The sequence below is a fragment of the Eretmochelys imbricata genome, chromosome 2 (assembly GCF_965152235.1).
Source record: "Eretmochelys imbricata isolate rEreImb1 chromosome 2, rEreImb1.hap1, whole genome shotgun sequence".
Taxonomy (NCBI): Eukaryota; Metazoa; Chordata; order Testudines; family Cheloniidae; genus Eretmochelys; species Eretmochelys imbricata.
This window is the reverse complement of record NC_135573.1, coordinates 264,800,953-264,815,708: the sequence shown is the minus strand read 5'-3', so window position 1 is coordinate 264,815,708 and position 14,756 is coordinate 264,800,953. Positions and strand designations below refer to the sequence as shown.

At 57.2% G+C, this 14,756-nt stretch overlaps 1 protein-coding gene across 1 annotated transcript in view; it reads right to left on the bottom strand.

Moving 5' to 3' along the window:
- The window catches only part of NBEAL2 (neurobeachin like 2), a 111,984-nt gene that overhangs the window by 6,511 nt on the left and 90,717 nt on the right, over positions 1 to 14,756 (bottom strand). The window contains 14 exon segments of the mRNA XM_077808481.1: positions 700 to 848; positions 3,220 to 3,381; positions 6,422 to 6,538; positions 7,595 to 7,689; positions 8,258 to 8,430; positions 9,209 to 9,318; positions 10,051 to 10,140; positions 10,550 to 10,666; positions 10,905 to 11,002; positions 11,093 to 11,210; positions 11,393 to 11,502; positions 12,102 to 12,232; positions 13,158 to 13,298; positions 13,871 to 13,995. Of these exon segments, the coding sequence (XP_077664607.1) occupies positions 700 to 848; positions 3,220 to 3,381; positions 6,422 to 6,538; positions 7,595 to 7,689; positions 8,258 to 8,430; positions 9,209 to 9,318; positions 10,051 to 10,140; positions 10,550 to 10,666; positions 10,905 to 11,002; positions 11,093 to 11,210; positions 11,393 to 11,502; positions 12,102 to 12,232; positions 13,158 to 13,298; positions 13,871 to 13,995 (1,736 nt within the window).

Sequence of the window (14,756 nt, the reverse complement as noted above, 5' to 3'; positions counted from 1 at the left end):
CTCTTTCACCCACAAGAGCCAGCAAGACCAGATCCAGCTGGACAGGGCCACGGGCAGGTTTGCCCCAACCTGTGAACGTCAGCGTCCTAATCCCTGTAATGAGCCCACAGATACTAACGGACACCGCATCAGTACAGATTCTATGGGCCTGGGAAACCAGCAGAGGGATTTCAATTTAATCCCAAAAGAATAATTTCCACTCCCCATTCGTGGACTTTATGGCCAGAAGGGACCATTGTGATCATCTAGTCTGACCTCCTGCAGGGGACAGGCCAGAGAACGCGTTCACCTCACCCCCAGATGGGACACGAACCCTCAACCCCCAGTTTGGGAGGCCAGCGCCTTACCCATTAGTACATTTCACCTCCAGGCTACTGAGCGCAAGGTACCAGGCACATCCTAACCTCACCCCAAATAAAAACGGGAAGTTAATGGCTGCATGAGTATCTCTCGCCTGCATCGGGAGCTCCCCCAGAAGATGGTAGGCTACCCTGGGGTGAAGAGAGGCGCATATGCAAGACCCACAAGCTATGCTGTCGACCCACTCGCTGGGTGGTTTTTCGGATACAGCAACTGAGGAAGAGCGTTCACCATAAGTGGAGGATCACGGCTGTGACACACTCGGGACCCTCGTCCCCTGCACGGGGGTGATACACGGCTCTGGTGGTGGGCCCAGGAAACTGATGAGGGAACATTTACCTCTGAAGATCCAAGATCTGGAGAGAACACTGCATGGTCCCCAGCACCACAAACTCCTCGGTGACACACATGGCAGTGACCTGCTCCTCCAGCGGGGCGGAGGAGAGATGCTTGCCGTTGACGGAATAAAGGTGCAGGGCAAATTTATCCTTCAACAAGAGAAAGGAGAAGGGCGTTGGGGGAGCAACCGACAATGGGGTGAAAGCTTTCCAAGCATGCCTCTACTCTAGGACGCGACTGGGTGAATGGCCTTGGCACCATCTCTCCGGGACTCCCCGTTCAAATGGGCCTGGTTCTTACCTTCTTGGGCATCACCAGCCATTAAGGTTCTGCAGGCCGAGCTATACCATCAGCAACGCCTCCCCACTGCCTGCAACAGGTGCGACTGGAACTTACTACCCAATTCTGCTGGTGATGCGCACGAAGGAGTAAGAACCAGCTTCCTCCCTCTCAGCAGTGCTGGCTCTGCAGGGTTGGAAGAGCAAAATTCTCCCCGGAGCCTGCAGTAAAACATGTCTCTGGATCCATGCCAGGAGCAGATCAATGGGAGGTGGGGATGCCATTTTTAAGAGTAGAGCAGCGCTTTACTATAGCAGCCAAATACCTAATGTGACCAGGAGGACAGAAAAGCAACAGGTCTCACTGCAGTAGGAGAGCTATGCAATGCACTGAGACACGATGGGAACCAGCACTTTGGATCGACAGATGGAGCCTCAGAGAGAGAGAAACTTTTGAGCACTCTTCCCTGCAATCACATGGAATGACCTCGTTTGACGAAGCCATTGAAACCAGAGCAGCGGCTGTGCTCGGGCTAACCGTCTGCAAGAAACCTCCATGCTACACAAGACCCTTCACTCTCATTTTCCCTGTTGGAGACTGCAAATTTTCCATATCTCTAGACACAGTTACAGCCACACACACGCATCGTGGGACCCTCCCAGCATAGGTGTGAAACCAGGAGAAACTCACCAGTTTGGACTGAGTTTCCCTGTGTGCTCTCAAGCTAAGTCTGCGCTGCAGTTAAAACCCTGCGGCTGGCCCATGCCGGCTCAGAGGGCCTGTGCTAAGGGGCTGCTTAATGGGAGTGTAGACGTTTGGGTTTGGGCTGGAGCCCAGGCTCTAGGATCCTGTGAGGCAGGAGGGTTCCTGAATGTCTACACCACAATTGACGGGCCGCAGGTGTCTAACTGCAGTGTAGACGTACCCAGAGAGGCTCCTTGAGGTATAGCAAGTAGTACTCCTGGGGGAATTCTGCGCCACTGTGTGCGCACATAATTAATGTGCTGCGAATAACGTCATCCCCCGCCCTCCCCAGCAGAAAATAACTTCTACCGAAAATTTTCTGCAGTTCTGCCTTTTGCCCACCTGGGGCCGCTGTGGTGCGAGAACAGAGTACCCCCTCCTGGGTGGGACCAGTCCCAGCTGCCAATAGGGAAGGGAAGAGGTTGCCTGCTTGACAGCACCCTGCTGGTGTGGCCAGGTCAGGAGACAAGGAATATGGGGGGACAGACAGCATGGGGCTGGGAGGTGACAGACTGGGGCAGGGGCTGAATGGGAGTGGAGGCACTGGGGCACATGGAGCCGTGGGGAGGGGGCATGGGAACACATGGGGGGAAAGGAGTGGCTGAGGGGGTGCAGGGACACATGGGGACCAGGGGGGAGGGGGAACAGGGACACATGGGGACCGGGGGGGGGGGAAGGTGTCTGAGTGGGGTGGAGGGATATATGGAAGGGGAGACAAGGGCAGATGTGCCTGACTGAATGGGAGAGGCCAGGGGTCAGCCAGGGTCTGCATGGGGGAGGCTCCCTAACAATCCTTTGCTGCCCCTCACCCACACCCAACAACCCTCCAGGTTCACTCCCAGGCTCCTTCCCTCTCCCTCAGTTCCTCTGTTACCCCTGACTCCCCCAAGCCTTTGCATTGCTTCTGGGGGGGGAGGCAGGAAATACAATTCTATATTGTAGTTTGAATGAATTATTACTCAGAGTTCTGTATTAATATGCCTAGTAAGGAATCTATTTGTCAAAAAACATTTCCTGAATCTTTTTCATTGTCTGTATTGTTATAGACATACTTGATAGGTATTTTGAAATAAATTACCAAAATAATTGAAACTGGTGTGATTATAATGTGTTATTTTGATAAATAAAATATGCAGAATTCTAAAATATGGTGTGCAGAATTTATAATTTTTTGGCGCAGAATTCCCCCAGGAGTAAAGTGGGAAAGCTGTGTGTGGGGTGGGGTGGGAAGGGAACAGCGCCTCCTGCTGGGTGATGGATGGGTTGGTCCTAGACAGGAATAAGTCCTCAGCTATGTTTATTTGGGATTGGAATCTGGCTGCTGCTGATCTGCTCTGAGGCATGGTGCCATCACCACAGCAGGATGGAGTTACTGCCCCTTCCCTGCTGGGTTTCAGACCGTGTCTGAGATTCCCGTCCTTGCCCACAGTGTCCCACAGGGAAAGGCCATGCCTGCCCCTGCATTACTGCTGGGCCCGCAGGTCCCGGCCCACTCACCTTCAGGGAGGATCTCCCCCCCACGGTGGTCTGGACGATGATCTGGCCCTCCAGGCCCACGGCGAGGTTCGAGACAGTGGCGGGCAGCGAGCTCTCACAGGGGGGCTTGATGGACTTCATGAACTGGCCCCGGCGGATGGTGTGGACAATGATGGTGCCGTCCTGCCACAACGACAAGGCCTTTTGGCTGTCACCAGGGCAACTGGCTGCTTTGCTCCCGTTTACTGTCAATGGGCCCACAGTGTCTAATTCCCATAGCCCTCTGAAAACCCAGCCTTAATCTCCACCTGCCCTGAGCCTTCCATGAGGACGCCCCAAAGCTAGATGGGCGACACAGATGAGCCATTGCCCTTCCAGCTGGCTAAAGTCTCCATGTCATCTTTAACGGGCAGGTTTCCTCCTGTTGGCGAATGCTCTCTCTCCGACCCTCCCACGAAGAGGGGTCTTGAGAATGGGGCAGCAAGCCAAACAGCCTGGACTGCCCAAAGCTGGACTGCCAGGTGTGGCGAGCTCCAGGACAATGGAGGGGTGGAGCTGGCATGACAGGAAACCATTTCAAGCCCAAGGGTGCAGCTACACCCCCAGCACCCGTAGCTCCAGCACCTATGGCTCCCTCTCCCCAGGAAGAGAAGTTAAAATGGCTAAGTGAAAATATGCCAATTGAGAGATTTTTGCCTAGATGGATAAAACCTTTTTCCTCCCTCTTGACTTAGCTACAAACAACTCCAAAGCCAAGGTGACACCTAATTTTCTACGCAAAACGATATGCTCATTGTGCAATAGGCCACGAGGTAGGTGGGGAAGCTGGGAGTTAACCAAATGAGAAATAATTTGCTGTGTGAGACTGAAGGTCAAATAGGGCAAACTGCCTGTTACCCCAAGAAATCAAAGCCACGTTTGCACCCCAAGTTACAAACTACCCATTTGTTTGCCCTGTAAATCAAACACACCGTGGATAATCTGTTTTTGCCCCAGCAATGAATCTTTCACTCCAAATTAGAGGCTGCACATTTGTTTGTCTTGCGAGTAAGATCTACAGTAGAATCTCAGCGTTCCGAACTGACCAATCAACCACACTCTGCATTTGGAACCGGAAGTACACAATCCGGCAGCCGCAGAGATGGGGGGGAAAAAAGGCAACAGAGTACCGCGTTAAACATAAACGACTAAACAAATAAAGGGAAAGCAGCATTTTTCTTCTGCATAATACAGCTTTGAAACTTGACTAAGTCAACGTTCAGCTGTAAACTTTTGAAAGAACCGTAATGTTTTGTTCAGAGTTATGAACATTTCAGAGTTACGGACAACCTCCATTCCCGAGGTGTTCGGAACTCTGAGGTTCTGCTGTACGTCTCCCTGTGTGTGAACAGTGGCTCTTGTTCCATTGCAAACCCTAAATAACATGAAATGCTTATGTACAATCAAAGACCCTATAAAGTATGTCCATCGAATCTGGAAGATTTTTTGGTGTTCACCGTAAATAATTGTGACACTAGAAAGAGAGAGACCAGGTGGGTGAGAGGATATCTTTTATTGAATCATAGAATATCAGGGCTGGAAGGGACCTCAGGAGGTCATCTAGTCCAATCCCCTGCTCAAAGCAGGACCAATCCCCAACTAAAGCATCCTAGCCAGGGCTTTGTCAAGCCTGACCTTAAAAACTTCTAACATCACCTCCCTAAATAACCCAGTGCTTCACCACCCTCCTAGTGAAGAAGTTTTTCCTAATATCCAACCTAAAACCTCCCCCACTGCAACTTGAGACCATTACTCCTTGTTCGGTTATCTGCTACCACTGAGAACCATTGGACCAACTTCTATTGGTGGGAGACACAAGGTCTGTGTAGCTTGAAAGCTTGTCCCACTCACCAACAGAAGTTGGTTCAATAAAAGCTATTCCCTCCCCCACCTTCTCTCTCTAAAATCCTGGGACCCATACGGGTACCACAACCCTGCAGCCTAGAAATAACAGGAATTGTCTGGCACCAAAAGAAGGAATGTTGAAAGATATAAACACAGGAATAAGTTTGGATTATCCACAGAAACTGCTTAAAAAGGGAGAAATTCCAGGTAATAACGTGGGCTAATACTGAGATGCGATCCTGGAAACAAATCAAACATAAAAAAGCCTTCAGATAGGGAAAGGACTGAAGAAATGTGTTATACGCTAGCACCATCTGCTGGGTACCGATGGAAGCATAAGAGAAACAGAGCTGAAAGCTGCGCTCAGCTGTCTGTTAGAAATCAGAGGAGCCCTGAAATCAGAGTCTATAAAGCTGAAGTCACCACGTGCGACCCCCAGAGTTGACGGAACCCACGAGGAAGCTTCTGAATCCCCAGTGCAACGGATGCCAGGACCGGCTGTGGGCAGTCTCCATATTCCAGGGTTAAGAGGATAAGAATTGGGGAGATTTCATTTCACAGACTGGATTGCCCCTTCTGCTCTTTAATATAAGTAACAAAGTGCCCATTCTCTAGGGAGACCTCCTGTAACCATAGGTTAGAGTTGAACTCATGCTAGACGAATGCTCTCCTTCGTAATGCAAGCAAACTGGCCCAAGAGAGATTTGAATGGAAACTTAAAGCAATTGCTTTTGATATTTTAAACTTGTCCCTTTTGCAACCAATTCATTCAAACAGCAGGAACTCAAAACTGCCTTACAGACAGATGCATCCAGCCTCCTTGGAGAAACGCTGGAAGGGTGATGATACGTGTTCGGTACTAAGAAATGATGCTCATAAGTAAATGTTATTAAAAAATCTTGGTGGTTTGCATTGTTCCTTGGTGTAACTGCTGAGCTCAACCCTAGTCTTTGACAATTGCTGGCAAGACTGTGCTGGCGTGAGCTGCATGTACCAAGAGCATAGGGCGCACCTACAGGAGCGGTGAACTGCTGTGTATGTTAATCTGGTTCTGAATCAATGAATACATTGTTGATTGGTTATTGGTAACCAAAGTGTCCTGACTTCAGAAATACTGTTCAAGTTAAGAGCTGATCTGAAAAGAGCCCAGCATTAAATTAGGAAGGGAACACTCGCTGGACTCAATACAAAGGGGGTAACTGATACTGGCTACAGCACTTAACCAACTGGCAATTCTAGTTGGTTGGAGTTCAGCTTTAAAATCTAACTGGCACCTCAGCAAACTCCTAACATTGACGCCTTCCGCCCGCCCTGCACACACGCCGTGACACATCCTCACCTTCGACCCCGACACGGCCATGTCCAGCTCGGTGCTGATGGCGACGCAGGTCACCTCGGCGTCATGACCGTACAGGACTTGGACAGGTTTGGGAGCCAGGCCACTGGAAAACCCACCCTGGAGAGAGAAACCAGGGTATGTGGGCCAGATCCTGAGCCAGTCTAGGCCCCACAGCCCCTCCGGCTTCAGTGGAGCTGTCGCTGCTTAGAGCGGCAGAGGATCTGGCCTGGAAAGGCCCAGAGGAAACCGAGCCGAGAGGACAGAGCGCCAGCCAGAAGCTGGGGACGGGAAGCGTTTGGAACCACTGTGCAAAGCCACCGATGCTGCTTGCAGAGCCCCAACGGCTGAGCGAGGCTGGAGGAATAACCACAGCCACGCTCGTCAGGCTGGCTTCGGAGAAGCACCAGCCACGTGGGTCGACGCGTTAGAGGAGCGGAGCTCAGAGCCTTTCCAGCAGGGCAGGCTGAACCGAGTAAGTTCTTGTCCTCATCTCCCGAAGGCAACCGGCCCCAGCACACAACTTCCACGGAAGCTAGTATGATGGAGCAATCTCTGCTCAGGACAGGGCTGGACCAGGAGTGTGGGGAACTGGCATTGAGTAGAGCTGGGTGTGGGGAGCCAAAGGCTGGTGCTGCGAGTCAGGAGTGAGGGGCACCGGCAGAGCTGTGTGGGGAGGCCCAGGGTTGGCATGGCAGAAGGTACTGGACTCAGGCTTGGCATGGCAGGGGGTGCTGTGGGCCAGGAGTGAGGGGCACCGGCAGGGCTGTGTGGGGAGGCCCAGGGTTGGCATGGCAGAAGGTACTGGACTCAGGCTTGGCATGGCAGGCGGTGCTGTGGGCCAGGAGTGAGGGGCACCGGCAGAGCTGGGTGTGGAGGGAGCAGTACCACTCCCACCAGCCAATCAGTATCAAGTCAACCAAATGCACACAAAATGACCCTGAAAACCTTTGACGAGACATCGGGATAGCCCTGCTGCCAGCGCACCCTTGGACCTACAGAATGGCACCTCCTCACCCAGGAGTGAAACACACCGGGGATCTGCCCTCTCCCCAGGCGAGCCCAAGAGTCACGTGAGTGTCTGACCAGGAAGTCCCCAACCACCCAGAAGCCTCCTCAGACCCAGCCCTGAGCTCGTAGCAGAGCATTCCCGGCTGGAGCCGGTCTCTCCCTCACCTGCTGAAGGACCTGCCAGACCATGCAGGTGGTATCCCGGGAGCCCGAAATGAGGTAGATTCCGCACAGATCGAGCGCCAGGCAGGTGACCACATCTGCAAGGAGGGGAAGAGAAGACGTTGCTGCCGAGAGGCTGACCCCAGTGCCCCACAATGCCGACCCCCAACCTGTTTCCCTGGGGCTCTGAGAAGGGGCTGGGATCTCGTGGGTCCCCTTCGCTGGAGATTCCATACCCGAGAAGGGGGCTTTGGGGCAGAGCCCACCAGGCACTGTGGAGGGGGTGGAAGTTAGTGACTGCAGGGTGAGCTGGCATGGCTCATTTCAACCCCAGCTGGTCCTCTGGGTAGGTAACTCCTCTCCCCAAAGCACCAGGGCCACAGAGATGACAAGCTGCAAACAGCAAGGGGTGGCTCCAGGGCCCTGGCTGGCCCAAAGCGTCGAGAGTTTGCCAGTGTCTTCCTAGTGCCCCCGTTGGTTGTGCCACGGTTGATCAGCTAGGCACGGGGTGGAACAGCTGGGGGGCTGCAGGCCAGGGTGGAGGTGCATTGGGGGGATGGGACACAGAACCGTGGCAGGATGGTGCATAGCCAGCGATGTGAGTCCCACCGGCCCACGCGCCCCGCATCGGGTCACCCCCGCTGCCAGCCTGTCCGAGCCCCATACCTATGTGCCTGGTGATGTGCCCGACAACCTTCCCTTTGCTCAGCAACGTGACCCGCAGGCTGTTGTCCCAGTGCCCCCCGCTGAAGAGGAGCTTCCCGTCAGGAGAGACAGTCAGTGTCTTCGAGGACACCTCCACCCCTGGGGCAAAGGGGCCGGAGAGGAAGCGCTGGGTTCTGGCAGAGGAGACAAGAGCTCTTGGCTACAGAGCATCGCCCCAGAGAGCTGCCCGCCCTTTGGTTCCCGGGAGCTCTCCGCCGTGTCGTCAGCAGGTCCCAACGGCAGCCAGCGTGGTGGGGGGTAATGGAGAGGACAGAGGGCCAGGCCTGTGAGAGAGGGGGCCTGGGAGCCCCGGCTGGCACAGGCAGGGTGGAGGGTACAAGCACGACCCGGAAGGGGGCAGTGGATCACCACTGCAGTCCTGTGTCCAGAGAAGACATTTGGGGCTGCCCATTCAGAGGCATCCCCTTGTCCCAGAGCAGGGAGGCGACCCACCCAAGGCACTCAGCCGGGGTGCCCTACGGCCAGAACATTGCTCCATTCCCTCCCATTTAGCTAAGAGCAACAGAACTGGCCAAGGGGTTACGAGGACTGGCCCTTGGAGGGCGAATGCCAGGAATGAGCATGCACAGCTTGGCTGGGAGCCGGGGACGGGGAGCAGGCTGCTGGTCCGGGAGGGTTTGGAGCCAGCTCCTCTAGGGGGCGGCTGGAAGACACGGGATAACACTATGCAAAGGACGCCGTGGGGTGACAGCTGGAGGAGCGTGCCTACTGGACGGGGGAGGGGTGGAGGCCTCCTTGGGTTGTGCCACCTAAAACCGGACTGGACAAAGCGTCCGGGGACTCCGCGTCGGGGCCGATTCCTCTCGGCTCTCCCAGGGCACTGCACGGCAGGAGCCAGGGAGGGATCCGGTAACGGGGCTCCCAGCCCAGAGGCGCCGGGCCCAGACTCACTTGGCATTGGAGACGGTGGGGTCTTTGGTGAAGCTGAAGTAGTTGGAGATGTTTTTGTCGTAGGGCAGCCAGCCGTGGGTTCCCAGCAGGCCGTTGGCACTCACTGTGAGCTAGGAAAGGGGAGGGAGGCTAGCAGGAGAACGCAGGGTGAGCAGCCCTCAGGCTTACAGCCCCGCTCTTGGGAAAGCGCCACGGGGCGCGGGAAGGCCGGGGCCGGGCAGGACCTCTGTTCTACGACTAGTTCAAAAGGCGCCACCCACGTCCCGCCAGTTATGGCGGCAGTATGGCCACCCTACCGCCCTGGGTGATTCCGGGGTGTCCGAGCCAAGTACCAGCCGGGCCAGACCCTACCTAGCTCCTGCAACCCGGGGCAAATCGCCGCGCCTGGCGGGATGCGTGCAGGACAGATCCCCTTCTCGCTCCACTTACTAAGCCAGCAGCTTCGGTCGTGCTCTTGGGAACAGCTGGAGCCAACACCCGCTCGGCCTACGCTTCGTCGTCAGCTGCAGGAGGGAGCTTTAGCTTCCCCGTACAAGTGCTGGAAGTTGGAAGGCTGGGATTGTGGTGAAGGCCCCGGGCTGGGACCCAGGAGACCCGGTGGCCAATTTTGCCACTGACCTTCCGCGTGGCCGTAGGCAAGTCCCTTCAATGGCTCTGTGCCTCAGCCCCGGCCCTGTGAACCGGCAATCAGCTGCCCTGCGTGCACGGGGGCCGGGAGGATACAATGAACGGATAGCAGAGGGGCTCCGATAGGTACCGGCTGGGGGGCTATAGACGCAACGAGCTGAGAGCCCCCCAAATTCCCAGCCAACAAACCATGCCATGCCCCCCAGGGCACTCACCAGCACGTCCGGGGAACCCTGTGTGATGAAGGAGTGGGCCTGGTTCTTGGGGACCACAGCCTGCACCAGCGGGACCCCGTCGCTGATCCCCTGCGAGAGAGAACAGAGAGCTCTGGTGCTACTGCCCGGCAGCTCGGGGGCTACGCACTGCCGCGGCCCCGCCAGCATGCACGTGTCACGTTAGCACTGGGCATTGTCGGGTGTTTGCAGCACCTCGGAGCCCCAGTCACGGACCAGGACAAGGTTGTGTTAGGCGCTGTACAGACCCACCAGAGAGTCCCTGCCCCAAAGAGCTAGGTAACCACATGGTCTCGCTGGAACCCGTGTCCTCCCTCACCCCAGAACTCCTGCTCTGGCCATTGCCACCCCGTCACTTACCCCGTACTCCCCCCCCCACGGGCCTCCCTCCCCACCACGTGGGAGGATTCCCTCGTAAGCTCTCCCCGGGAGGGCCCACAGTGGGCGGCCCTCGGAGCCCAGCGGCGAGGAGAGCTCTCACCTCGACGAAGAAGGACTTGAGCTGGTCGAGGTTCTCGAAGACGTTGGGGGAATACGTGTCGAGCCGGGCCAGCCTCCTGGTGGCGGTTTCGGCTGAGAGGCGCACTGGGTGAGGTTCCTGCAAGGGGGCAAGATGCCAGCGAGTTGGGAGGTGCCAGAACCCTGAGCGAGATCCCAGGGAAAGAGAGGAAGCAAAGGGCAAAAGGACCCGGGGGAGGCGGAGGGTGGATGGCATGGCCATATATGGACCTAAGCCCTGGCTGGGGGAGTGGAGCTCTGCTCTCAGGGCCTGTTGGGTGAACCCCACCCTCCCCTCCCTGGGGTTAGTCGGGCACTCCCTCTCTGGCTCCTGATACCTTGAGCAGCTGGCAGGGAGTCTGCCCAAAGTTGCTGATGATGCCTTCCAAAGCCTTCCTCTGTGTCTCGTCGGCGATGGCGTCCAGGTCCACGGCCCCTGAGGAGCGAGAGAGGGTGATGCTGTGAGTGACAGGTGCCCACCAGGGAACCTTCCTGCCTGCCCAGGCCCCGGCATGGAGCCTCTTACCCTCGTACGTGCAGTAATAGAAGACATTGAGAGCCTCCACAGCGGCCGGGCCCCTCTGCTTGTACCCAAAGATCAGGTCGATCCACTCGTGGAGGTGGGCAGACACGTGCTCCGACTCCTGTTACATAGAGAGAACGGGGACAGTGAGCACCACAGGGACATGCCGGGCTGGGGACACCCCAATGGGTCTGGGCCACCTGGTAGGGAAACCCCAGCCCCCGCCCTCCACGCTGGGGGAGCAGTGAGTTTGGCAGGCCAGGTGAAGGCTTCCCAGGCTGGGCGGAGCCCCTGCCCACTTACCAGGGCTTTCCTGTGCTTGTGGACGAAATCCTCCGGGGATCTGGCCCACTTCGGGAGGACGACATTGTTCACCTGGTCGTTCGACATCTGCAGGCAGCCCAGGTCGAACCCTAGGGAAAGCGACACAGCAGGGAGGCTCACCATCCCCCCTCCGCCGCATCCCACGGCACGGGGTCAGATCAACGGCCCACCCAGCCCCGGGGCCAACACTGGCTCGTGCTGGACGCTGCAGGGCAAGGCAGCGCACCGATGCTATAACCGAGCAGGGCGGGGAATCCTGTGGATCCCAGGAGGTCACGCGCCAGCCGTGGCACGCCTGCCAGGCACCAGCTCCATGCAGGGCGAAATTAGCTCCCCCGGCCCGGGAGCTCAGCCTGCGTCCCAGCTCTGTCTAGAGCCCAGTTACCATGTGCACAGAGCCCTGGGGCCCCCAACAAGCTGCTGCCCCTGCTGGCTTGGGCACTACCCCCTGCATGAGACAGTGAGCCCGGGCGCCAGCAGGCCCGGTGGCTAGAGACCAGGACTGCGAGTCACTGCGACAATCATGAGAGATCAACTGAAGTGGAAGTCACAGAAGGGATCCTGCACCTTAGATGGAGGCCCCAAGTAGGCACCTCCCCATGCCAACCCCAGCGAGCCCCTCTCCCCCAGCTCTAGACCCAGGGCACTCCGGCCAGCCGGGCTGCAATGCCCCAGGAGCTCCCTTTACCATTCTGGTTCTCCAAGAAGTCTGTGAAATAGAAGAACTCCGGGATCAGCTCCTTCACGTCCACCGGGTTCTCCATGCGCGCCTGCCATGCTGCGGGCACCGAGTGAAACTGGCGGTCTGAGCAGTCAAACCTGCCGGCAAGAGAGTGAGGCTTGGCCTAAAGGCTAAGGCACTGGGCTCAGGAGAACTGGGACCTAGACTCAACCCCACCACTGACTGCCAGGGTGGCCCTAGGCAAGACCCTTCACGTGTCTGCACCACAGCTCCCGAGCTCGAAGATGGGAAGGGGCCTCACTGTCTCTTGCTAGATACCTGTCCAGCCCTGGGCACAACAGACCCCGATCTAGGTGGGGGTGTCTAGGCACTAGAGCGATACAATCAAGAACGCGTCGCTTTTCCTGTCTTCCAGCGAGCTCCCGGGTTTACCATATGGGCTGAAGAAATCAGCCTCGCCAGCCAAATCCCTGCATCTCTCGCACTCTCGCTTTCTTCATGCCGGACAACGCCCATGAGACACCCAGCCACAGCAGGCTACAGGGCCGGCCAAACCCTCTTTCTGCTTTATCAACTCAGAGGCAAGGCTCAGAATCGGCTCTAGGACACTTGTTGCAACAGGTAATGAAGAATATCTAGTGCTTTCCTCAGCAGATCTCCAAGCACTTCACAGAGGTACCACCCCCATTGTACAGCTGGGGAAACTGAGGCACAGCACGGGGAAGTGACTTGCCCAAGGTCATCGGCAGAGCGAGGAATAAAACTCAGCTCTCCTGACCCTGATGATCTATTCGCTAGTCCACACTTCCTTGCACAGACACACAGAAGGTAGGGAAGAGGCTCCTCCCTCCTCAGATGCAAGGAACATTTAAGAACAAGCCACAGGAAAGGATCCCCCACCAGCGAGCTCTCAGGCTGTCTCCCAAGGGACGTGGTGAAAGCCCCCTCACAGGGGACAGTTAGAACGAGCGCGGGGCAGGTGGCAATCCTGCGTTAGCAGGGCCTGGGGAAGCTAGCGGGATCGTCCTGGCATGCCAGCACTAGCCCAGCCCCGGGTCTCACCGGCCGCTCTGCAACTGGATGTGAAGGGTGGTGAAGGGCTCGGTCCGGATCATGTAGTGCATGACGCCCGCCGCGTTGGAGTAGTGTGTGCCATAGTGAAACTTGTCGATCATGCCCGTGGGGTCCTCAAAACTCTCGTACCTGGGGACAGACGGGGAGGGGAATAAGCAGAGCACACCACCGAGCACAGGCCGGGGAAGGGAAGGAGGAGGAAGAGGGAATCCCAGCGGTGAGGCAGGGGTGGCTTGCAACACAGCAACTGCCTTGGCCGGGCTGATTTCCCGGCTCATGCTGCTACAGCCAGAGCGACTGCATCAGGAAGAGAAGATGGGCACCTGAGAGGGCACAGCCTTCTTACCAGCACGCCCCCACCCACCTCGCTGCTCTGCGTGCCTGGGGAAGGGGCGACCCAGGGCCATTCTCCAGCCACGGAGCAGAGCGCAGGGCAAAATCCCCTTCCCACACACCTCTTTTCTAGCCACGAGACGATTGCTCCGTCTCCACAGAGCAAATGGGACGCATCAGCAATCTGCCAGCCACCCCCGACTCTCGGCCTTCGCCACCCCACGTGCTGGTGTCGGATTGCTACATCCAGGGCACGCCGCCGGCTCTCGCCGGCCACTGCGATGTCAGCCCCGCCCCTGGCGTGGCTGCTCCGGGCCACCCGTCCCAGCGCAGCCACCGCCCTCGAGCTGCCCGGGACGTGCACTCACTTCTCCTTCACATCCTTGGCATGTCTCTCGTTGGCCACCCCGATGGGCTTGGAGAGATCCCGGAACATGTCCGGGTCGCTCAGGTCCAGCGCCTCGGAGACGTAGTCCTGCAGGATCCAAGGGAACTACGGAGGGGAGAGGCCTGTCAGATGCCTGCCATCTCCTTACCCGGCCCAGCCTGCCGCCGGGTCTTCATACCCTAGTGCTGCCCGCGGCCAGACAGACAACAGGGGAGTGGCAGAACGGGCAGTTTTCCCTAGGGGCACAGGGCTAGTGTGAGCGGCCACGCTGCTGGGGTGGGCTGGGTTGGTCCAGTGGGCCTTCCGGACTCTTACAGGGGGAGACATTCTCGATCCACCGGGAGAGCCAGGAGGACACTGACAGCTCTGCATTATGAGGGCGCGAGGCTGGGCAGCTCTAATTTTATACTCTTCCCCCACAGCAGGTAAGGTCCTTGGAGAGGTACGATCAAATCTATAGGTTCGTACAGCACCTAGTGCAAAGACGCCCCCACTCGGCTGGCCTGTAAGTGCCACCGCACCGCAGCTGTGAAACAGGCCCGCTTTCTAGTTGAGGCCCGTGTCCACCTAAAGGGTTCCAACAGGACCGATCAACGTAGGCACAGTACAGGCGGTCCGCAGCACCCCTGGGTGCCAGAAATGGCTGGGAGTGACCAAGCACCTGCTGGGCTCTATCATGCTTCGTTAGCCAATCATTAACGCCTCTACCAATCCCTTCATAACCCCGTGGAAAGCACGCAGGGAGCGTCCCTACAAAGTGAAGGGTGGCTTGCTAATACCGTCACCAGGCTAGTGAGAGCTGGACTTGGGCTGAGGCTGGGGGGCCCACGCCACACTGCCAGCCCAGGGAGGGAGCGTGGAAAACA